At 39.6% G+C, this 22,235-nt stretch overlaps 4 protein-coding genes across 5 annotated transcripts in view; 3 read left to right on the top strand and 1 right to left on the bottom strand.

The window, feature by feature from the left end:
• Positions 1-5,589, top strand: part of dnajc18 (DnaJ (Hsp40) homolog, subfamily C, member 18) — an 8,296-nt gene extending 2,707 nt beyond the window's left edge. The window contains exons 2-8 of one of the 2 annotated variants that reach the window (XM_024265270.2): positions 196-364; positions 752-897; positions 2,196-2,402; positions 2,576-2,691; positions 2,905-3,014; positions 3,085-3,257; positions 4,235-5,589. In XM_024265270.2, coding sequence (XP_024121038.1) covers positions 196-364; positions 752-897; positions 2,196-2,402; positions 2,576-2,691; positions 2,905-3,014; positions 3,085-3,257; positions 4,235-4,359 — 1,046 coding nt within the window. In that variant the 3' untranslated portion in view covers positions 4,360-5,589. The remainder of the gene's footprint in view (positions 1-195; positions 365-751; positions 898-2,195; positions 2,403-2,575; positions 2,692-2,904; positions 3,015-3,084; positions 3,258-4,234) is intronic. The other variant, XM_024265263.2, reaches the window with a different exon arrangement.
• On the bottom strand, positions 5,080-16,519 carry LOC112142001 (bromodomain-containing protein 8). The gene is made up of 20 exons (XM_024265236.2): positions 15,648-16,519; positions 15,330-15,426; positions 13,728-13,797; positions 13,583-13,632; positions 13,346-13,468; positions 13,188-13,268; positions 12,865-12,929; positions 12,622-12,764; positions 12,093-12,272; positions 11,894-11,984; positions 11,649-11,789; positions 11,330-11,478; positions 10,068-10,512; positions 9,851-9,894; positions 9,468-9,736; positions 9,231-9,323; positions 9,091-9,159; positions 8,733-9,015; positions 8,055-8,099; positions 5,080-7,926 (listed from the first exon to the last, which is right to left on the bottom strand). The coding sequence occupies exons 1-20, from the start codon at positions 15,664-15,666 to the stop codon at positions 7,867-7,869; spliced, it is 2,517 nt and encodes an 838-aa protein (XP_024121004.1). The 5' UTR covers positions 15,667-16,519; the 3' UTR covers positions 5,080-7,866.
• Positions 16,520-19,670: 3,151 nt separating this feature from the next.
• On the top strand, positions 19,671-21,110 carry gng8 (guanine nucleotide binding protein (G protein), gamma 8). Its single transcript, XM_024265223.2, has 3 exons — positions 19,671-19,853; positions 20,415-20,518; positions 20,660-21,110. Exons 2-3 carry the CDS (start codon positions 20,435-20,437, stop codon positions 20,786-20,788), a joined length of 213 nt encoding a protein of 70 aa, XP_024120991.1. The 5' UTR covers positions 19,671-19,853; positions 20,415-20,434; the 3' UTR covers positions 20,789-21,110.
• A 165-nt stretch (positions 21,111-21,275) lies between these two features.
• tmem45b (transmembrane protein 45B) overlaps positions 21,276-22,235 on the top strand; it is a 6,202-nt gene continuing 5,242 nt past the window's right edge. The window contains exon 1 of the mRNA XM_024265200.2: positions 21,276-21,423. The gene's annotated coding sequence lies outside the window, so the exon portion shown is untranslated. The remainder of the gene's footprint in view (positions 21,424-22,235) is intronic.

The raw sequence follows: 22,235 nt of genomic DNA, 5'->3' as shown, positions 1-22,235 counted from the left end.
CCTTTAGGGGCTCCGTATATTTGAGATTATTTTCGATTTTTTATTTTTTATTTTTTTATTTTTTTGCCGGCCCAGAATCCACCTACACTTCCTCCTGACCGTGATCAACATATTGGGCACTCCTGGTCCACGTCAGTCCGTTCTTTTGTGCTCCTGGATGATCTGTTAACCTCGCTCTCTTTTGGTGTTTTACAGTTCTGATAGACGCCATCCTGAGAAATGGAAACTGTGCCCCACCTGAAACAAACCACGTTCCGCCTCCGTCAGGCTGGAGAGACGAGGACATGGACGAGCAGGAGACGAGGAGTGCAAACAGTGATGAAAAGAAAACGTACACCGAGGAGCAACGCCAGGGTGTTCTCAGGTGCACAGTCACTTAATGTATATATTTGTTTTCATGACGCAGCAAAACTGACTTACTTGATCTTATGAGTGGTTGAGCGAGATTCTCTTAGCAGTCTGAAAGCTGTTGCCTTTAAAGCTAAAATTTTTAACAATCTGTTTTTTTTTGTCCTTTAAGTATTGTGTTCACACACATCTGAATGCTCCTAGAGCACACACATATATAGTTTTTATTAGAGTTTAAACAGTAAAAAGCTACATTTTGTATTGGTTTGTGTTTCTTTCTTGATGTTTTCTTTATTTTTTCATGTAAAAATTAATGTAAAGTCAAGCAAAATAAAATTGAATGCTTTTGTTTGCCTTTTTGTCCAAGCTTGAGTTTTTCAGCCAGCATGTGTTGCAATTACAGGATAAAGAATTGTAAAGACTTTTATGAAATCCTCGGCATCAGCAAAAATGCCAGCGATGAAGATTTGAAGAAAGCGTACAGGAAGCTGGCGCTGAAGTTTCATCCAGACAAGAACTTTGCACCAGGAGCTACAGATGCGTTTAAAGGTAAAACTGATGAAGTAGAGAAAGTTTAAATCACTGCATGTTGTATTAGTTTTTGTGTCACACTTAACCAACAAATGGAAGTGGACAAAGAAAAATGCTTATTATTTAGGAGAGAAAAACATCTAAATTGAATTTGCCCCATCTGCTGCAAAAGAACCCCTAACCATGACACTACCACCACTTTTAACTATTGGTATGATGTTCTTGTTCAGAAACCTGAAAACCAGAGAGCATCACAAGTTTTTTGATTTTCACTAAAAAAAGTAATAATCCTAAATTATAAATGTTTGAATACAGTGTAGATATGTCAGTGCTAGTTTTATTGGATTTGATACAGTCGACCACGCTGTACTACTTAGGTGACTGGAAAACTGGGTGGGTCTCGCTGGGCCAGTACTAAACTGGTTCAAAGCGTACTTGGAAAAACAGGTCAATTTTGTGTCAATTGGTAACTTCACATCTGAGCCTAGATAAATTACATATGGAGTTCCCCAAGGCTCCATCCTGGGGCCACTTCTATTTAAAATCTACATGCTCCCACTGGAGCAGTATGTAAAGAACAACAACATCAGTCACCATATCTATGCAGATGACGCGCATATATATTATAGACCGAGGCCCTGTACAGGCTCTTGGTAAATGCATTGAGGATGTTAATGACTGGATGTGCCACAACTTACTTCAATTAAACAAAAACAAAACTGAGGTTATTGTCTTTGGGGCTAAAGATAAAAGGTTGGACGTCATCATGTAAAGCACTTTGAATTGTCTCTGTGCTTGAAATGTGCTAAACAAATAAACTTGCATTTCCTTGCCTAAATACTGTAAAAGACCACTGGTCACACTTTTGAAATAGATCAAAAGATGACCGTAGTGGGACTTTAAATGATTTTGTGGGATCTTATGTAACTTCTTGGATGAGTGTAATTTTGGCCACTTTTACACCAACATCACACAGAAAATATCTTTATTCAGAATATTTGTTTGAAATCAGTTGCAGAAAATATGTTTTCTGCAGTCAGAGTCGATGTTTTTCTATTTTCAATTGTTTTCATTTTTCAAACTCGACACACTCTGGCCTTTTTTTCCTCGCAGGACAAGCATTGAATCACTTGTAAGTGCGTTGAGCACACCCTTAAAAGAATATCCTTTTCTATTATTGCTCAGAGCTAATGTAACACACTTCACTTTGGTCAGTCATTAAAAAAAAAAAAAGAACTCACTTGACTGCTGTTATAACTGCAGCTGTCTGTGTCGGCTGCAGCTAAGTGCTTCCTGTGTTTGTTTGTTTCCTGCAGCAATAGGTAATGCGTACGCTGTACTGAGTAATCCAGAGAAAAGGCAGCAGTACGATCAGTTTGGAGATGCATCTGCAGCCTCGACCCCGTCCCAGCATTCTGGCCACGCTCGCCCCGGACACTACCGAAACTTCCACCGAGACTTCGAGGCCGACATTTCCCCCGAGGAACTCTTCAACATTTTCTTTGGAGGACGGTTTCCTACAGGTACAGACCCACCCATGACGTCCGTGCACCAGTTTAAAGTTGATTTAAAAACAAAAACTTTGGTTTTAAAAACCACAAATGACCTGAAAACAGGCGAAATTACTTTTTTCTGTATTTTTTTCCTGTGTTATAGTTAGAGTTGTAGGAGTATTGACTCCTTTTTGACTCTACAGGAAATGTTCACGTCTACACAAACCGTGGAGCCTCCTACGCCCAGTTCTGTCAGCCTCGCCGTCGACGCGCTCATCAAGAGAGGCGTGAGGAGGTGGTGGAGGAGAACCAGAGTCAGGTCAATATAAATACTCCCCAAAATCCAAGGAGCTGAACCACGATTGATCTTCTAAAATCAGTGAAGAACCTCTGAAATTTGGAGATCTTTTTTAAAATTTGTGTATATTAATGGTGCAGAAAGATTTCATCTCTGACAAGAGCAGCAGAGTGGAACCAGCCTACATGCAGTATTAGATTATTTATAATCATTGCTGACTTTATCTTCCCACAGAACACCTTCACAGCTCTTCTGCAGCTTCTGCCAGTGCTGATGTTAATCCTCATATCAGTGTTTACTCAGATGATGGCCACCAACCCGCCCTACAGCCTCTTCTACAAGCCGTGAGTGGAAAAAGCATTTCAATAAACATTTCAGGTTTTCTCGCTGGTCTGACTGCATGTTTGACGACAGGTCCATGGGGCTGGTGGTGTCCAGAGAGACGCAGCACATGGGCGTGCCATACTACGTGGATAAGAGTTTTGAGAAGGAGTACCGCGGCGCTGCACTGGAGGAGCTGGAGAAATCCATTGAAAGTGACTACATTGAGCACCTGCAGAACAGCTGCTGGAAGGAGAAGCAGCAAAGTGAGCTTTAATGTTACTAAAACGGGAAAAATTGTTTAAAAAATCCTTTGACTTAGGGGGCGTGTCTGACAAAACTTTTTCTCTATAATTCTACATTAAAGTGACCAAAAATCAAACTTTTTGAAATGCTGGGCCAATACTAAACGTACTTGGAAAACAGGAAATATTTTGTGTCAATAGGTAACTTCACATCTGAGTCAACAGAAATTACATATGGAGTTCTCCAAGGATCTATCCTGGGGCCACTTCTTTTTAACATCTTCATGCTCCCACTGGAGCAGTATATAAAGAACGACATTAGTTAACATAACTATGCAGATGACACACAGATATATATTACATTGACACCAGCAGACCGAGACCACATACGGGCTCTTTAGAGTTTAGTTAAACTTTATCCCACTATTTAACAAACCACTCTTTTTAATCTTCTCTCACAGAATATCTTTGTTGTTTGAATTAAACAGCTGCATAATTCCATAATCAAACATGCCGCTTCCCTCTCATCCTTGTTTGAGTCAGCCTCATTGTCAGGCGGTTGTTCACTGATGATGCCGGTGGCTTTAGCGAAAGCTCGGACAGCAGATACTTTAGCCCAGGTGTCAACACGCCCTTCACATGTTGATATTCACCCAGCGCTGCTTCCCAGTCAAAGTGTGTGCGCCGTCTGCATCCATTGCTCCCATGAAGAAAGACACACACTCTTTCGTAAATACAGTCCAGTATTTTATCTTAAACTTTTAATCAAGACACAAATGGTTTCTGATTTACTGAGGAGCAATCTCAAAATTTCCTTCAGTCATCTGGAAGTTTGTGTACTAAATCAAACATCTGGACAGAAATGTGTTCATCATTTTGATTGCATGATACATAACTCTTTTTCCCAAAAAACAGTCCATCTCTGAATCTTTTGTACGTTTCATTTTCTTTAACCTGTTTTTACTTTAATTTTGACTCTACTTTTTTTTGCTTTCCAGAGTCAGACCTGGCGAACCTGGGACAGCTCTACCGCGACGAGCGGTTAAAGCAGAAGGCGGAGTCGATGAGGCTGGACAACTGTGACAAACTGCACCGATTGGTCGGGCGACTGAGAGTCAAATGAAGGAAGGAGCTGCCGTTCTTTAGCCAAGCGTGTTATTTTCTCCACTTTGTAAGGAAGTCTCTGTGGGTGCAGGAGCGAGGTGCCTTCTCTTCTCAGAAGGTGGAGGACCACTGCATGGTGGGCGTGGCTTTGGGAGCAGCACCACATGCGGGTGCGGCGTGGCTGTAACGTTTGACGTCTCTGAGCCTTGAAACTTTCTTATAGAAATGGCATGACTTATGCAGTCTCCCTTTGGGGTCACAAAGGCACACGTATGTTCTCAACGTACAATCGGTTTTGGTTTGTAGCTTATTTATGTTTTTCGTGTCATTACTTTGTCTTTAGATGTATTTATTTAGTAGATTAACGGAGTGAATGTTAGTTGAGCGTCTTGGCTTGATATTTTTCTGTAGGAAAAAGTGACTTAAGCTAAAGAGCTTGGACAAATCCTAAACGGTTTGTTCTATTCGCTGAATTTTTACTCAGAAGTTGACAAATTTCTTAATTTGACCTCAACTAAATGAAAATGTATTAACACTATTTGAGGATGTGTGTACACTAGAACAGCTCCATACGCCAGTGCTCAGGTACAGTATCTGTTGGTTTTTTCCTTCCCCTTTTTTAAGAAATTCAAAAAGAATTTTCACCCATCTATTTCTGCTGTGTTTTAAGGTTAAATCTGCATCAGGGTATTAGGACTGACATGTAAGCCACGCACAAGCTCACTTTTTCCCCTTCATCTTTTTTTTTTTCCACTTTTGGAGATTTCTTGTGAAAAAAGGCAGATTATCCTTCTTAAATCTAAACAAATAGATGTCAAGGGGGTGGAATTCTGGCTGTTAAAACTAGAAAGCTGACTTTATAAAATGTTATTCTCTACATCCACTCATCCCTTATGCGGTCATTAATACCTCCATTACCTGCTGTCATGCCAAACTGCCTTAGCCGTCCTCATATTCATGGAATACCTAGCTTCATTGATTGCGTTTATGTGTTAATATTCCCCTTTGTTCTTGTTACAGCTGCTTGCTAAAACACATGGCTAAATTCATGTTTGTTTCTTTAGCGGAGACACCTTGGTGAAAACATGCAGTATCATTGTAAATGAGTGGAAACAGTGACGCACTGTCCAGCTGCAAAACATGTCAATTTTCTACTGTGATTAAAAAAAAAAGTCAGGGTTGTGGAAGGAATCGCTGCGGACTGGAGCTTTCAGCCAAAAAAGTCTTCGAAATTAAAGATGTAACCAGAGAACAGTGTTGGCCTCTTTGGTTCTTATTTTTTATTTTTCATTTTTTTATAAGCTTCACATGTGGATCAGTAAGATAAGTTTATACATATTTAGTTAAGTCATATGAATTTGTTTTAAACTCTGGTTTAAACGTTATTAAGATTGTGATCTCTTTGAAATTAATTAGTTAAGACTTCTAAAACAGAAAAAAAGTCAATTTAAAAATACGTATGTACACAAACAAGAACAGAATCAATGGAACACACCAAACTCACCAAAACTCAGTGACGTGCAGTCAGTAAGCCTGTGCCTCACCTGCACAATAAAGCTTAGAAAATGCATAAACAAGATGAATATACTTTTCATTATTAAAAACAAATATTTTTCAGATATGTCTATTATATGATTACCTTTTCTGTGTGGGTTTTCAATGTTTCTTTGGTAAAAAAGTATCCAATTTAGGAGTTATGAGCCTCCCCTGTTCCGCACACACTGATGTAAGCGCTGTATTATTTCGGTCTTTCTGTCCTAAAAAAAGACGCTTTATTTTTAATTACTTAATTTTTCTGTTTTTCACCATCTGACTGATTACATCTGTGCCAATTTGTGACTTATTTAGTCTTTTTATCTGCTTTACAAATATGCCGCAGTACACCGACCTCAAGGCAGATGGTGCTGGTGAGCACAGAGAATGTGACACCGCGGCTAAAGAATAATAGAATTAGTGGTAGCAAGTCGAGTGCAGCCATCCAGATATAAAATTGTTTAGCATCATTTTATAAATGTCTAAACTCATGAATTTGTTTAGACACATCATGGGGAGTGATATTCATTGAGACAGATTTTTAAAACTGTAAAAGTAAGTCAATAAAAACAATTTTATTGATTTTTTTTTTCTCTGTGTAAACAGAAGAAAATGTTGAAATTAAATTTTAAACGACATACTTTAACTGTTGTCTATTAAAAGCTGAATAGGTTACTCTGTAGGGTTCATATGTTTGTAAATCTGATTGACGTCGGTGCCTCACCATGCCAGAACCTGCCAAAACTTTACTCTCGCCGTCTCTGGTTCGTCTCCGTCTATGCTAGTTCATGCAGCTCTGACAGCTTATTGTCGGACTGAGAAGATGGAGCTCAACATGTTAACTCTTTATCAAGCAAACCACTCAAGTGTCACACGGTTCAATTATCTGTGATCTATAAGTAGTCCTCATTTATAAAGTCGCATTTAGAAAATCTTCCAGGCTTCCAAGGCCAATATTGTGTTTCTCTCCATCATCTTTACAAAAGTGGTAGGATTCATGAAAGCAACGCTGTATCTAGGTTTCTGTGCTTATGTAAAGAGAGACCCCAACAAACATATTTCTCTATTTTCTTTTCATTATTCAACACAAAAAATACGTTACTGGATTCCTCAGAACCAGAACAGCCTGTAGGAGAACCCGATCAAAGCTATTTACACTGTAAACAGGAACATGGCAGCTGACAGAAGCAACAAACACGAGCTGGAAAGTCCTCGGTCAGGTTCAAAGTTATGAGTCAGTTATATTTATGAGGCATGTTTACATAACAACAAAGTTATCCTTCCTCCTCATATTCTCGCACTTTATGAGAACGATTCCAAAGATGTGGCACCAAAACTACACCTGAAAACATATTTTGTAAAGTTTCTTAAACGAAAAAGAAATTAACCAACAAACTATAATATTTTGGCTGTTATAAAGGATCACTTTATAGTTTTATTGTACTTGCAATTACTTTAGTTCACAAAAAAAATGATCACAGTTTCTCCAAAAGCACTAACAGAACTTCAAAAATGTCTTTGTTAGGACTAAAACAAGTGAGCTCACATGATACATCCATATTTAAAAACATCATGTAAATATGATCAAAACTGATTAGTTTAAACACCAAATATGAAGATAAGTGCTCAGAAATAAAACGTGACCACTCCCAGTGGTTTTAGGCTCAAAAGAGGAAAAACTAAGTGTCAGCAAATCCAGCAAAAGTGGAGAGTTTGGGCACATCTCCAGCACGAGTCGATGAGTCCAAACTTTAGTGTGCTGCCTGGTTAGTCAGAGGGGCCTGCAGTTTCATTTAGGAAAAGTTGGAGCAACTCACAAAGACTGCCAGCAGTAATCTGAGGATTAGACGTGTAATCCACACCTGTGGGCGACTGTCTCTCAGGTAATGAGGCTCTCATCATCACAGGCTTTAAGTCAATATAGAGAGCAGGGTGAAAGCTCTGTTGTGCAGAGGGGGGTATGAGAGAGGGACAAAAAATATCAGGCAGAAACTCATTTCTTCATCTTGAGATCAGCTTGTATGGCACTACGGCGCCCCCTGGTGCCTCCATCCTGCAAGCAGGGGAAGAAATGATAGTTTCTACGACACCCCAGCACTGATAATGAGCAGTAGTTTCTCTCACAGCAGACTTGCATTAAAAATAAAGATGCATTTTAGCAACGATTGGATGAATACTTACAAAAAGAGATAGGAGGAAGGCAGGTGAGGACATGGACACGGTATCCTGTAACAGGAAAGACGGCATCATAACTCTTCCCATCTCAGCTTTTAATAAAAGTAAAAAAAACAACAAAAAAAAAAATAGAACTAGTTTGCCATGTGCACCAGAAACTATCTAGTACGCACCTGAAAGAAACTAACTGGTGGACTCTCAAAATTAAGTATGCACCAGAAACTAGAAGGTAAAACAAATGTAATAGTATTGATTTGTTGTACACACCAGAAACTATGGTGCCTACCTGACTGTAAATGATATTGTGAGCACTAGAAATTCAGCAGCACACACTTGAAACTAACTTGTCTGCACCAGTAATTAACTGGTATGCACCAGAAACTAGAAGTAATCTGGTGCCCACCAGATAGCAAACGATATGGTGCCCTCCAAAAATGATCTGGAGTGCACTAAAAACTATCGGGTGCACACCAGAAATGAACAGGTATGCATCAAATCTAAAAGCTAATAAAAATAGTACTAGTTCTTATAAGCCAAAAGGTGAACAACAACATTGTCTACTTAAAACTTTGCCTTTTGTTTCAAAACAATAAAACTTTCCCTGGTAAAAAAAAAAAAAATCTTCAAATCTGTTAATGTTCTTCTAATCTCAACTCCTCTTTATTTAAAGTTCTAGCCAATCACCTTGTCAGTGGAGTCCTGTTTGTGCGTACTCTCTCGGCCTCTCAAGCTCTTGGAGCTGATACCAGACTCAGAAGTCTCCATGATGAGCTGGGTGGCCAGAAACTGTTGGATCTGCTCCATGACGTCACGCTGCATCTCCAGAGCCATGTGGTACACGTCGTGATCCAGGCCGTTGTACATGACAGCGTTCTGGAACATCAGCATGATGTCCCTCTGGAACTCCGCCGTGGTCCGGATCAAACCGGTCTCAATGTTCTTTTTTAGGGTGGCCAGGTCCATGGGTCTGTGGAGGTGGAGGAGAAGGTGGAGCTGATGAATCTGCCCCATCTGCTCAGTGTTCTCCTTCGAGAGTGTTTACCTGTGGACGATCCTATGATATCCAGGTGCGATTTCATCCGTTACAGGCTGCAGGAAGACATTTGCATACCTGCCGAGGTTTGAGGAAAAGGGTTAAAATAAGTTTCCCCGGCTCAGTGGGGTGCCAAACTATTTTCTGACCTGTGATTGGCAGCTGCACGCCACACAAGCATAATTGCTTTCTTCCAGATCCTGTGAGCCTGCAGGGCTTCCAGATCCTCGCTGCACACAGAGCTGCACGGTGAAGCCACAAAAGAAGGGAGTAGAAGAAACGCACAAGTCGTGAGGCAGCAGAACCGGCAGCTCCCTCTAGGAGGCGCCTTTCAGCATCATCTGACACACATGACAGTCTTTCCTGTCTGAGTTTGTGTCACTCACAACTGTGACGATGCGGGGCTGCTGGGGATGGAGTCTGCGACTGCGTGGAGCTGCAGAGATGAGGACGCAGTGTGGAGGCTGCATCCATCCTCACTCTCGCTAGCTGCAGGTGGGAGCTCCAATTCCCCATCTGGTTCTGATAAGAACCCCTCAATCCCATAACCCTCTTCTTCTCCACATACCTCTGGCTCCTCCGCACTGCTGTCTGCTTTAGTCTCTGGAGGATTTTCCTCATTTCTAGCATCATTTCTATCCTCTAGCTCCTGGGACTGGAAGAAAAGCAGAGCAGATAATGCACACGTCACACTGCAGGACTGCAGGAAGCTGCAAACTTCAATAAAGCACGATGATCAAAAGCTTTTTCATGCTGTAGTGATATATACCTTGTGCTGTCCTTTCACAGAGGGGCTCTCTTCTTTTTCATAGTCTAACGACGACAATAAGAAGTTCATTAAAATGCACATTCATTAATATAGATATATATTTTATATACATATAATTTATATATACATATATTGTACATATATATATATGGATACATAAATGCATGTATATATATATATATATGTATATATATATATATAAGCTGATTGCATGTACCTCTGTCGTCATTTTCCGGTCCTTTCTGTGCCTCGCTATAACTTTCACATTTTAAAGCAGTACCATCCACTGGTACCAGTTCCTTTGTGTCCCTCCGCTCTGCAGTCTCTGCCTCAGAATGGATGGAGGGGGAACTCTGGCAGTGCTCCAAAGTCTTTGAGTCGCACGAGGATAAAGGGACCGGAGGAGGGCTCCGCAGCTCTAAGGGGAACCCGGCCAGACGGTTGTTTTGACTGTTGCAGATTAGTGAGGCCTCCGAGCCCGCCTCCATGCTGCAGTAGAGAGACGAGGGCTGCAGCGCTGCGGTTGTCGCTGCGGTTTGGGACTCTCTGGGCTGAAAGGGGCCAGAGTCCCAGCCTGCAGGCAGGGCATGGCCGTTCTCCTCACAGAGGGACAGGGCAGCCTCGACTGCTGCTGCGTCCAAAGCCTCTGCAGCCTCGTCTGCCTGGAGGAACATGACCATCGTCTCAAAGGTGCTTTTAGAATAAACAATTTATAGATAAATTCTGATAAAAATCATGTTTTTAACGTGTGCTTATGGCATTTTTCTGCTAATAGTATTAAGAAATGTAAGCTCAAAATTACATAACTGATTATTTCTTTTTTTAAATAATTGTAAATCAAAGAGGGATGGAAAAATATTGGTTGAAAAAAAAGTTAATTTATAACGCAGAACTGTAGAGGGGTAAAGGGGGTGGAGTTGCTCCTAACCGGTATTTCTAATGAACTACTGGCACTCTACAGGAACACCGCTTTAAAAATTAAAAATTATAATTAAAAGATCATTGGAAACGCTTTTAAAATTGATTAAAAAATGATCAGTGGGTTTTTAACCCCTAAATGCCTGCTGTGGCAAATATGCGACAAACCACTTCGGCTCCAAAATTACCTAAATGTAGCATCTACTTAAAAGCAATAACATAAAAAAATGTATAGCTGGAAATAAATTCAGGGATTAAGGAACAGAAAAAAAGGAATCCACTTATAATCAAATTAAATTAAACTGTCAAAATGTATTAAAGGATCTAGCAGATTGAGGGATTCTGTAATGATCCCTTGCCCAAAATGAGTGTTTTTGTCGTCATTCTGATTGTAAAATGACTTTTTTCAGGACCTAATACAAAAAAAATCAAAACATGATACATATAAACCTTTGTTCTTCCTCACAAAATGGTCATTTTTTTAAAACTGAACAATTTGGATCCAGAAACTACCAAAGCATTCAAAACCAGTTGTGATGATCCTTCTTAATTGTCGTTTACCTTTTCTTCAATGATGGCGATGATGTCCCCCACTGTCTTCATGTCCAGTTCATCGCCCAGGTAGGACAGGGTCACATCCTCCTCACTGACCTCTGCACCCGTCTGCTGTCCAGGGACGGCGTGGCAGGACGGCGGCGCCACATCAGCCTCTAACACAGCCAGCAACTCATTTTGAAACCTGAATGATGCATCTGCAAACACCTCCACTTACATGTCACACAGCAAAAACCTCATCGTGATCTCAAATATCTTTTTTTTTTAAATGCATCCTTTGACCTGGGGGTTTGTAGATGGACCGCGTGGGGTTAAGGGGACAGACCTGAACTTGCTGAGATGGAACAGTTGAGAGGATCGGGGCTTGCAGCAGCACTGCAAGCAGATCCTGCACTCGCCATGAAACCGTCTGAAGGGGAGAACTGGGAGGGGCCTGCCTCCAGGAGGCGGGACAACATCGGAGCCCCTGCCGCACAGAGTAAAGGCGAAGAATAGGGTGTGAGCTGCACACAGTCAATGATTGGCAGGAACAATAAAGTGTTCCTCAGTTTTCCTAAATAGTTCGTGTACCTGTAGCCTGGGAGAGAGGTGGACAGGATGGAGTCAGCTGTGGGTCATGTGATCCGGTCATGTGACCTGCAGACATATTGCCCTCCACAACCTAAAATCATAAACAGTTTTTTTGCATCAGTGTTGATCTTCTCATAGTAGAAGCAGAGTTGTAGTAGTATTAGTAGACTAGACAGAATGGCTTTCAGTTTCAACACACCAGTCTGGAATTAGTAGCCAAGATGTTTCCTTTCTTCAGTAACTCCGACAGGAGCGGAGAAGGTGACGGTGTGGCTTTCTGGCTGAAGAGCTGCTTCTGAGCGTCCAGGAGATCGCCCTGGACGAGGAGGTCGCTCTCAGGTCCGGAGGTCTCAGCAAGAGCCATAAACCTGACTGAAGCCTGCAGGCACAAGGAGACCGCGGGGACAGCGTTTGCTGGTGTTGTTCCCAAACATTTTACTTTGTACCTTAAGTAGCTTTGAGAAAAGGACGTAAAAAAACAGATTATGCAGTAGAGTCACCTTCTTTTCAATTAACAACAGCTCTGTAATTTGTTACATGTAAAAATATCCGTTTTTATCAAGTTTAAATCATGATTAATTTAAATGTAACAAATTAGAGAACTTTTGTTACTTAATCCAATGTTTCATTGTTTTCAGTGTGCTTTCTCCATATACATTCTTTCATATTTATCCAGCCAAATAAAGCAGGATTCATTTGCATTTTTAAAACCTTTGCAACTTTCAGACCTTATTAGTGGATCCAGCCTCCAGGCTCAGGGGCTCAGCTGGGTCCCCTGGGGGGAACTCCTGGCTTGGGGATCCACAGGCCGAGGGGGAGTTCATGGTGACACTGGGCGTCCGCTTCGGCATGTTCTTTGCCACCTGTCTGGCTGGAAGATGGAGGAGCAGAAGCATGGTGAGGATTTTCAAAGCCATCATCTGTTTTTAGCTTGTTTTTTTTGAGGCTTGAATAGAAACTGAAGGAGGTACCCTGAAATGCAGCATCTGTGTTTTTTCTTTTCAGCTCGGCCTCTTCCTCCTCCTGCTTCTTTTTCCTAAAAGGAAAATCAAATGTTAATCCTTTTTAAGATCTCAAACTGTGACTGGTTCAAGGACAATAAATCTCTCAAAATACTTCACTTGAAATCCATCCATGCATCATGTTTCCATTTCATATCTTCTAATATATTTGAAATTTAGTATTTAATATTGTTTTCATTTATAGTAAATGCTCATTTTATCACATCATGGTTTAGAGAACTTTCTCTTAGAATACAGCAAAATTGATTATTTTGAGTTTTTGTTTATCTGACCGTAGAATTTCTTGCCACAGCTCCTCCAGTTTGGAATCCAGATGTCCTGCCTGGATAAGCTCGGCTTCCCTCTTTAGCTCCCTGGAAAAGCAACATTTCATGCTGTGAAAAAACCTCTTTTGGGTGCGATGGCAGGCTCCTCTTGTTATAAAACTTGCCTGTGCTTTTCCTGTGTTTCTTTGATGAACCTCTTGAGCTCTTCGATCCTCTCAGCCGTCAGCCTGCGCACGATCACATCCTCAATCGTCTCCACCACCTCGCCTTTCTCACCGCGCTTCCTCCTGAGAGGAACACACACATTCGCTCATGCTGCTCTTCAATCCCTCATGAGTCGTTGATGCGATTTTGAAACCCTAAAAAGTCCAAATTCAGACTAAAGTTTTATGTTTTCTCACTTTGGGGCCTCGGTTGTTTCCAGGAGCTCCGAGTATTTGGAGGCGCAGTGCTGTGAGGATCCCAGAACAAAGCATGATGGGTAAGGAGGTTGTTTCTCTTGTTTTGTTTTGTTTTTTGTGGGTATGAAGTCAAGTTTTGACTTACCTTCTGAGAGAACCAGTCAGGTGGTCGACCGGGTTCTGCGAACGGTTTGATGGCTCGACTGACGGAAACCCTGTGGAGACAAAGACTCAAATAAAAACACATCGACAAACATTTAAAACAATTTTCTATCAACGTCTTGGCTAATTGTGAGTTTAGATTCTGCTAAATGTGATCATTTGTTCAAGCTTATGTGTTTAATACAAGCATATATATAACTTTGTATTCCTTGTATTACAAACATGTGCGATAGTTGGCTCAGAAAAGAGAAAATCATGTACATATTTTGACTTTACATATTTTATATTTAAAATGCATTTTCATTTTCAACTCTGAATATAATATATTATTTTAGGCATCTGGAGAGCATCACAATTCTGGTTGTGCATATAATGTTAATAATGGAAATTCTGATTTATTCCAAAACTTGATTAGTTTGGCTTTGAAAAAAACAATTTTCAAATAAATAATGATTTAAACTGAACAAAGATCGAACTTTTGTTTATAAATTATGAGAATTTAACACTAATAATACTATTTTGACTTAAAAAAAACAATACATTGATTCATAAGAACATGGATTCATGGACTTTATAATTATATGAATTATAATTATAAAGCTCAGTCATAATGTTTTATATCATCATTTGTGATATTATTAAACAAATAAAGTTATATTAAGACGGCTCAGTTAGAAGTTGAGGTATGTTGAGGTAGTTGACCTATACCGTTGCATAATTGGCTATAAACAAAATAAATTGATTTTAATCCTTCTTGGAAAACAATATTTGGATTGAGATATGGTAGGTTTAGTTTACTATATTGTACAAACGACTATCACAGAGGAGAACACTCATATGATTAGTGGTGGGGAAAAAATCGATTATGATCCATAAATGATTCTGAATCGTTTTATGACTTTTAGAAAATGGATAATCAAAATATTATGAATTAAAGTAAAAGTAACAAGTGGAATGAAATATTTTTCATGTGAGAATTTTTATGTTCTCAATAAAAGTTACTGATCTTGTCTTTACTTAAAAATGCAGAAAAGTGAGTCATATTAGTCTAGTGTCTTGTGGTAAAGAGAAACATTTCTAAAAGAAAAACATGCAGGATGCTGCATTGATAATTGTTTCATAATCAAAATGTTGCCTCCTGAATCGCAATCTAATGAATCCTGAGAGGCCTCAAGACTCCTCTACATATGATGGCAGCAAAAATGAGTCAGTCCAAAGACATGTGGTCACAGTGTGGTAGAATGTTCCAAAAAACAACAGTGGGCTTAACTTTTGTGAAACTATGAAGGATTTCATTCTAGTTTACTTGTTGAAATCTTCACCTGCACTGTTCAGTATCAGGTATTCATCTCTGAGTCACACTGTTGAAGTTTTAGCCAAAGATGTCCTGGATTGATTTTAAGTCTGAGAACCAGATTGTTCAAAATGAACCAATATTGATTGTGAATTGGATTGAAAACCACTTATATGAATCGAAATGCTAAAATGCATGGTATAGTTTTATTTCAGTATATCAGTGTTGTAATCCACCTGAATACATTCATAACCGACATGACTAAGCTCTGGAAGGGGGAGTGTTCATCACCAGTTCTGGTCTCCACTCTTCATGACAGAAGTGGCCAAACACAGCTTCTCCCTCACAGTCCATGGTTCTGTAGGTCCAATCACCAGCAGTTTGTGTTCTGTAGATGTGACACAAAGAAACACACTTAGAGTTTGAGCTAAACAAAGCTGGACTGACGGCCTGCTGCTGCTGATGAGGATGATGATGCTGATGCTGCGGGCGGCCTCACACGGATGCGTCCCCCCCTCCTCCGCAGCTGCAGACCCGCGCGCACATGTTCTCCCCGAGGTGACGACAGGCCGCCCGCCCGCACGCCCGCAGCCCACCCGGGATACTCACTCCCAGCCCCGCTCGCCATCCTGCCGTCATCCCGCCGCCGCGCTCATCCTCCTGGACAGAAAAGTCGCTAACAGACGACGGCGCGGAGCCGCGACGTCGGTTCGGTTCTCGGTCCTCAGCAGCGAACGCGACGGATCATCGCTTGAGTTCCGACCAGCTGGGTCCGAGTCCGCACCAAGGCTTAGGGCTCCATCGGAACCCCGTTTCTGGGCCACAGGCGACCTCAGAGGAGCCGTTAGCCTCACATGGTGGTTCCTCCTCCTGCCCGCCTCCCTCGGTTCCGATCGTCCGAGACTGCAGGCGGCTCCACAGTTCACCCTGAACAGAACTGACATCATCACACACGAGTTCTAGTCACATTTTTCACACATGGATCTAGTAAGAAAATAAAATAAGTAAATAAATAGTTATTTTTAAATGACATTTTCTATTTTTTTAATATAAAAAAAAATAAATAAATTGAATCTATGTGCTACTTAACATATAAAAATTGTTTTTGCAAACAAACAAAAAATAAAAAAAAATTAATAAAAAATAAGTATAAGTTAATGGAGTATGTTATAGTGCTGCTGATCCATCCCCTCCATTCACCCATGACTAACTGCTGCAGACACAACCAGCACAACTGGTTTCTGTTTATGCACCAAAAACAAAGCATCACTAACACCAACAAGACACACATTTGCATGAAATGAGCTCATTTGTTTTGGCTAAGATATGGCTAGATATCTGCAACCTGAGGCTCTGGAGTCACGTGTGGCTCTTTGGTTTTGAAGGGAAAAAAATGCTAACAATGTAAATAAATAATTTGTTGTTAATTACATTTTCATTGCTATTTGTCCAGATTTTTGCATGTCATAAACTCTAAATACAAATTCCACAGCCCAAATCTTCAGTTATGTATGTTGGGATATATTTTTGGGTTACTTTTCTGAGAAATGCTAACTTTTGGGGTTAAAGTGTTTCAATTTATTTTTTCCCTCCTTAATTAAAATAATCAAGAAAAAGGTTTGTCCCTTTATAACCTCAAAATAGCCCAACTTGGGTTGGTTTATAATTTGAAAAAGCTTAAAGCACATATTCTTATCTCCTGCTGAACAAGAGTGTCTATAGCAGCAACCTTTAACAGTAGAAGAGTCATTTGGGCTTGTTACTGATCAAACCCTAGAAGTCTAGTACAGTATAGTCTTACTTTAGCCTTTTGGAAATTTTAATTTGAATTAATGCTTTTTTAAATAATAAATAGGATTTTTTCTATTTTTGGCACAAATAAATGCAAAAGAAAGTAGCATCTCTCAAATTGGGATTTCTTTCTTTATTTCTTTATTTCTTTTTTTTTTTTTTTTACTTATTTTCAAAATAAAAGTTGATCTGTGCCAAACAGGATCCTCTTGGTGCAGCTCTGGTGACCACTGTTGTACAAGATGATGTGCTTTTAACTAATAAAAGATCAAACTTTTTACCAAAGTTTTGCTTTGCACATAAAATCTCTACATTCTGGAGGTAGTGTTGATCAAACAAGACGTCTTCAGTTCAACAGGGATGTAAAAACCTACATAGTTTATCATCTATGTGTACCTCAGTCATCAATGTATACATTTAACTAATTTAAATTTAATAAATGCTAATTAACTTATCCTTACTTTAAAAAAATACACATTTTATTTTATTTATTTTTCCCCCCTTGTCTTCAGCATTCTTACACTGCTGGGATTTGATATTTTAGTTTAAGGTTAGACCTTGGTAGTCTTGGTTTGCGGGCTTTATTTTTTCTTTTTCTTTAGGTAGTTTTGGTTGGGCAGCCATTAGCTGGTAACTTCTGACTCTGACGGTCAGCAGTCCTCCTGACTTATTTTAGGTTTGGCCAAGGAGCCACTGTGGAGATAAAAGAGCCACATGTGGATCTGGAGCTGCAGGTTCCAGACCTCTGATCTATAGCAACATTCTCAAAGCGTAGAATTACATTTTTGTGTATAGATTTCTTTTAGATATTGGCTTTTACACCACTTTCTACACCAATGTTGTCATGTTTATTTTTAACAGGATAAAGGTGCAACAAAATCGTAGTGATAGTAAATGTCATGTTTGACTTTCTTCATGCTAAAGTCCTGTGACAGGGGTTGGCAACCTTCAACTCTTAGAGTCATTCAGGTCAATTTCTAAGCTACAACCCAGTAGGAGCCATAAAGTCTTACCTCACCCTTTAGAAAAAAAGACACCGATTTGTATTTGTATTAAGATAAAATAACCCTTTTTTCTAAATATGAAGTAGTTTATGACTTGACAGAGATTCACAAGGCTTCCTTTCAAAATAAAAGACCCTTATTCCATATGGAAGAATCTCCATGCAAAAAATGTAATAGCAGGGATGTCAGCAGGAACATTTAAAAAGAAAATTATAAGATGCTTATTAGACTGTTTTTGATTAATCCCACCCAGAAATTCTTAAATTTAACTAGCTAAAATTGAATCCTTTCCAGATTTTTTGGACCTTTCGGCTGACTTAAGATGCTTACATTTTTTTCAAAAATAGAAAACCTGTTTTATAATCCAATTATCTTTAATTCTGACCGTGCTTACTGAACACCAATTGATTTGCTGTGGTACACGGCACTCAAAAATATGTCCTAATGTCTTAGTAGAACTTTGGTAAACTTGGAAAAAAGCGGCTCCGCTTGATGGATAATTAAAGGAGCGACACATACTGCACTTCAACTGTTTGTGGATGAGTTGAATAAAATTGGACTTACCTGATTGAATAGTATGATTCTTTTTAAATTTACAAACATTTTATTTTTTCTTGAGGCAGAACTGCAGGTTGCAGACCCCTGTCCTATGCCGATCATCATTTGATCTATTGTAAAAGCATTCTGTGCCGTTTTAGCCACAATCAAAAACGTATGTCGTTTTCAAGGACATAGTTTTTACAGAGTTCATTAGAAATTCGCCTTTGATTTTTGAGGGTGACAGTTGGTCCGCCCCTCTTCCCATCATCCATCTGTTTACATGCTCTCTTGATAGTTTATAGCTCTTCACATCCCTAGCTAACATCACCAGTACAACAGCTATTCAGCCACACAGATCTGATCCAGATTCCACCTTATGAGAGGAAAACAAAGACACATTTGGATCTATTTGTCTGCAAGTGAGAGCATCAGAATAGAGTGGAGCAGGGAGCAATTCTTATTTTTATATTTTAAATGCCATAAAACTGACTTGCTATTCTATCATGTACCACCAAAGTGATTTCAATTAAAGAAAATTGAAGTGTACAACCTTTAAGTTTCTTTAAAAAAGTTGTGGTCCTAGCAACAGAGATTACCTTTAGTTTGTTTGTTTTTTTCTTTTTATGTGGTCCAGTGTTTCTCACGTAAAGAAACCAATTATTACAGAGAATCAAATGTTAATGAGGGACTTGACATTTAACTCCATGATACGCCACTTTACCCCCCGCAGGCCTGTGAACTCACAGCGGCTCTACAGGAAACCCCAGCAGCCTTAAAAAGGACACGGTTACAGAGAAAGAAACGCACACACCGACAAAAACTCACCCATTTGTCACACAAATTTACACTGACATTTGGTGTTTTTAGTGTAATATGTTTGTGTTTAATATACACACATATTCAGGCTGTATATATTGTAAGTAAATGCTAGAATACAAAAGAAAAATGATATTTTCTTTACATTATTGTGAGGAAATATTGGAAATATTTATGAAATTTAGGAAACTCCTGAAAATGGATAAATAATACAAATATATATAATAAATTGAAGTGTAAAAATGTCAGTTCTATAAATCTGAAACATTTCTGCAAACTGAATGAAGTTTTAAAGTCACTTTTATTATTTTTGGAGCCTACTTGTTGCCCTGTCTGTAACTTTTAAAGCCGCTCAGTTTTTTGCATTGTCTGCTGAGGTTTATTTTGTCAGGGCTTTTTGTGTACATATATATATACATAATCTCCTGTATAATCGTAAGTGAAGGACTAATAAAGACCACAGAGCTGAAGGTCACACCACATGTTGCCTTTTACTGCTGCACCGAGCCCATCCTGGAGGCAGAGCCAGTGCTAATTATCTGAAGGAGGGAACCTCTTGCAGCCTCCCTCCTCATCTTTTCATCACTTTGTTTGTTACAGTAAGTTGGATCTGGCAGACCTTCCCGAGAACAGACCTACTTTTACTCCCAAAGTCCAGTTTGCGGTGAGTGGAAGAAATCTTCACAGTTGATTTTTTTATCATTTTTGGTGCAGAAGTGAATTATATTAGATTGTAAATCTCTGTTGTCTGTGTGCTGATTTTATCGCCATATGTCACAAATGTATTGCACTGGCACAGAGAAGCGTGAGGATGGAGAGGACATCTGTTGACTTAGTAGAAACTACCAAAGTAAAGACATACTCCCATTGAAGAAGTCTTGGATCTTGCAGCAGAAAGATGCAAACACTGACTAAAACTTTACATTTCTGGTTTATGGTTTGTATTGAAAGTAAAGAGCCTGTGCAAATTGTGCATTCTCTCTGGGTAGGCGGATTCCCCCGCCCCCCCCAGGGAAGGCTGCTCTGCCTCCGCTCCTCTGCCCTCCTCCTTTGAGACCTTCCCTGCACCACCTGCAGCTGAGACCCAGGGAGCAGAATTAACAAGCAAATTGAAACAGACTCCAACCAGCGTTGGAGATGCTTTCAATAATATGTTGTTCATTAAGTCTGACTCTTTGTTGTTTTTGTTTTTCTGTTTCTTTGCTGCCGGCTGACTGACGTTTAGTGGGAGAAGAAAAGGGAAGGATGTCCAACAACATGGCTAAGATTGCAGATGCTAGAAAGACAGTGGAGCAACTCAAACTCGAGGTCAACATAGAGAGGATGATGGTGAGTCATCCGTAATAAGCATCTATGTTTCCATAATTCTCTATAGATTTAGATCAAATACATCCTGATTGTAGAGACATTCTAAAAGGTGTAAATAATTTACATATAATCTGACTCCTAAACACAATTTTTTTTGAGCAGGTGTCAAAAGCTGCAGCTGAGCTGATGGCCTTCTGTGAATCTCACGCCAAAGAGGACCCTCTGGTGACACCAGTAGCGTCATCAGAAAACCCTTTCCGAGAAAAGAAGCTTTTCTGTGTCATTCTGTGAATGACCCCAAAGTAGACATGTAGCACAAAAAAATAATATTTTTATTTTTTGTTTCAGTCATGGCAGCTTTTTTTGCATTGATCCATGAACATGTTTGAAAAAAAGAGGTAGGGATGGCAATAAAGCGTTATTAAACAAGGGTGCAAAGTTTATTTAAACAGTCCAGCACTGCTGCCTGTCCTTGTGCACACAGTTTACTCATTAACTGAATAGCATATAAAAGTTCTCATTGGAAGCCTTTTGTGCTCAAAGGCTTTTAGACATTTTCTATCCTGCAGTTCTCAAGTTAAAAAGGAAAAAAAAAATAGAAATAAATTGTGTTTTCAAGCCATGCTTTAATATATTTTTTTCCTATGTCAATATTGCATTACATTTGTGATCCGCAAGCTGTGTTTTTCTTATGTCAAATAAAAATCAGGTTTGAAAAATAAATAAAAGATCAGATCTGAGGATGAGTGTCTTCTTCCTGCCAGTTCCTCTGAGGGACCGGTCTCAAACAGATGGATGGGTGTGGCTTTGTGCTGACACGGTGCAGGTTAGAGGAGCACACAACAGGTGTGCAGGTTGACAGAGAACGGAGCTCCTGCCAAGAAACACACAGGTATCCTTTGGGGGGGAAACACCAACAAACACAGGTATGTTTGTATTTCTGCAGCAACTTTACCCAGATTAATAGGATATATATACATTTTCTGCTAACAAACACCTTCTTTTTCGGTATGTTGGAAGTTATTGAGGGAAATATATATGGAAGGAGGAAGTTTATAAATTAAAAAAATATATTATTTTATTCGGGAAATGTATTTAGGCACATTTTATTTCCGGTGTAATCATTATTTGCTACATTTCCGGAGTCATTTATTATTTATAATGTTTTTGGATTTGCTTTTTAATGGCGTTACGTCATCAGAGATTGGGCGCGTGCGCAGTGGGGACAGGGGGAAACTGTTTGTTGTCCTAAAGAAATTTATTTTAAACAATAAAATAAAAGGCTGAAAAAAAAAAGTTTCCCCCAGCCAAGTCGGGAGTTTCATTTGACTCGAGGGGACAAGCTACCGCGTGGAGTCAAACTAGACCAGTCAGGAAAAACTAGTCTAACAGACCCAAAGTAATGTTTATTTGAACTTCCTAGACCCAGCATGATGCAGCAAAATACCACGACATTGACTGTAACACAAATGGTCTAATTTCACATGGCTTTAAATTGATTATTTTTTACATAAGTGTTCTGGTCACGAGTCTTCTCTGAAATGCCGTTTCCCCCCCACCCTCACATCTTTATTGACCAAACAAACCAGTCTGATTTGAATGCTACATTTACAACACAAATGAGATGGTGGGCTGGATTGAAGGGCAGAAATCTGGCAGGTGGATGTAAATTCCAAGTACTAGGGATGTAACTATTTATTTTACCGATTCATGTCATAATTTAAGGCTTATGATACAA

This window comes from Oryzias melastigma, linkage group LG14, assembly GCF_002922805.2.
Source record: "Oryzias melastigma strain HK-1 linkage group LG14, ASM292280v2, whole genome shotgun sequence".
In the NCBI taxonomy this organism is placed as follows: domain Eukaryota; kingdom Metazoa; phylum Chordata; class Actinopteri; order Beloniformes; family Adrianichthyidae; genus Oryzias; species Oryzias melastigma.
Note: the sequence above shows the minus strand (reverse complement) of the source record. Positions and strands in the feature narration are given on the sequence as shown.

What these genes read in the sequence shown, in the direction of transcription:
- gng8 (XM_024265223.2), top strand. Translation starts at nt 20,435, where the DNA reads ATGTCCAACAACATGGCTAAGATTGCAGATGCTAGAAAGACAGTGGAG. An exon ending in TCAACATAGAGAGGATGATG is followed by an intron (nt 20,519 to 20,659) that starts GTGAGTCATCCG and finishes TTTTTTGAGCAG; the next exon opens with GTGTCAAAAGCTGCAGCTGA.
- LOC112142001 (XM_024265236.2), bottom strand. An exon ending in AGCCCCGCATCGTCACAGTT is followed by an intron (nt 9,324 to 9,467) that starts GTGAGTGACACA and finishes TTCACCGTGCAG; the next exon opens with CTCTGTGTGCAGCGAGGATC. An exon ending in AACAGGACTCCACTGACAAG is followed by an intron (nt 8,100 to 8,732) that starts GTGATTGGCTAG and finishes TTCCTGTTACAG; the next exon opens with GATACCGTGTCCATGTCCTC.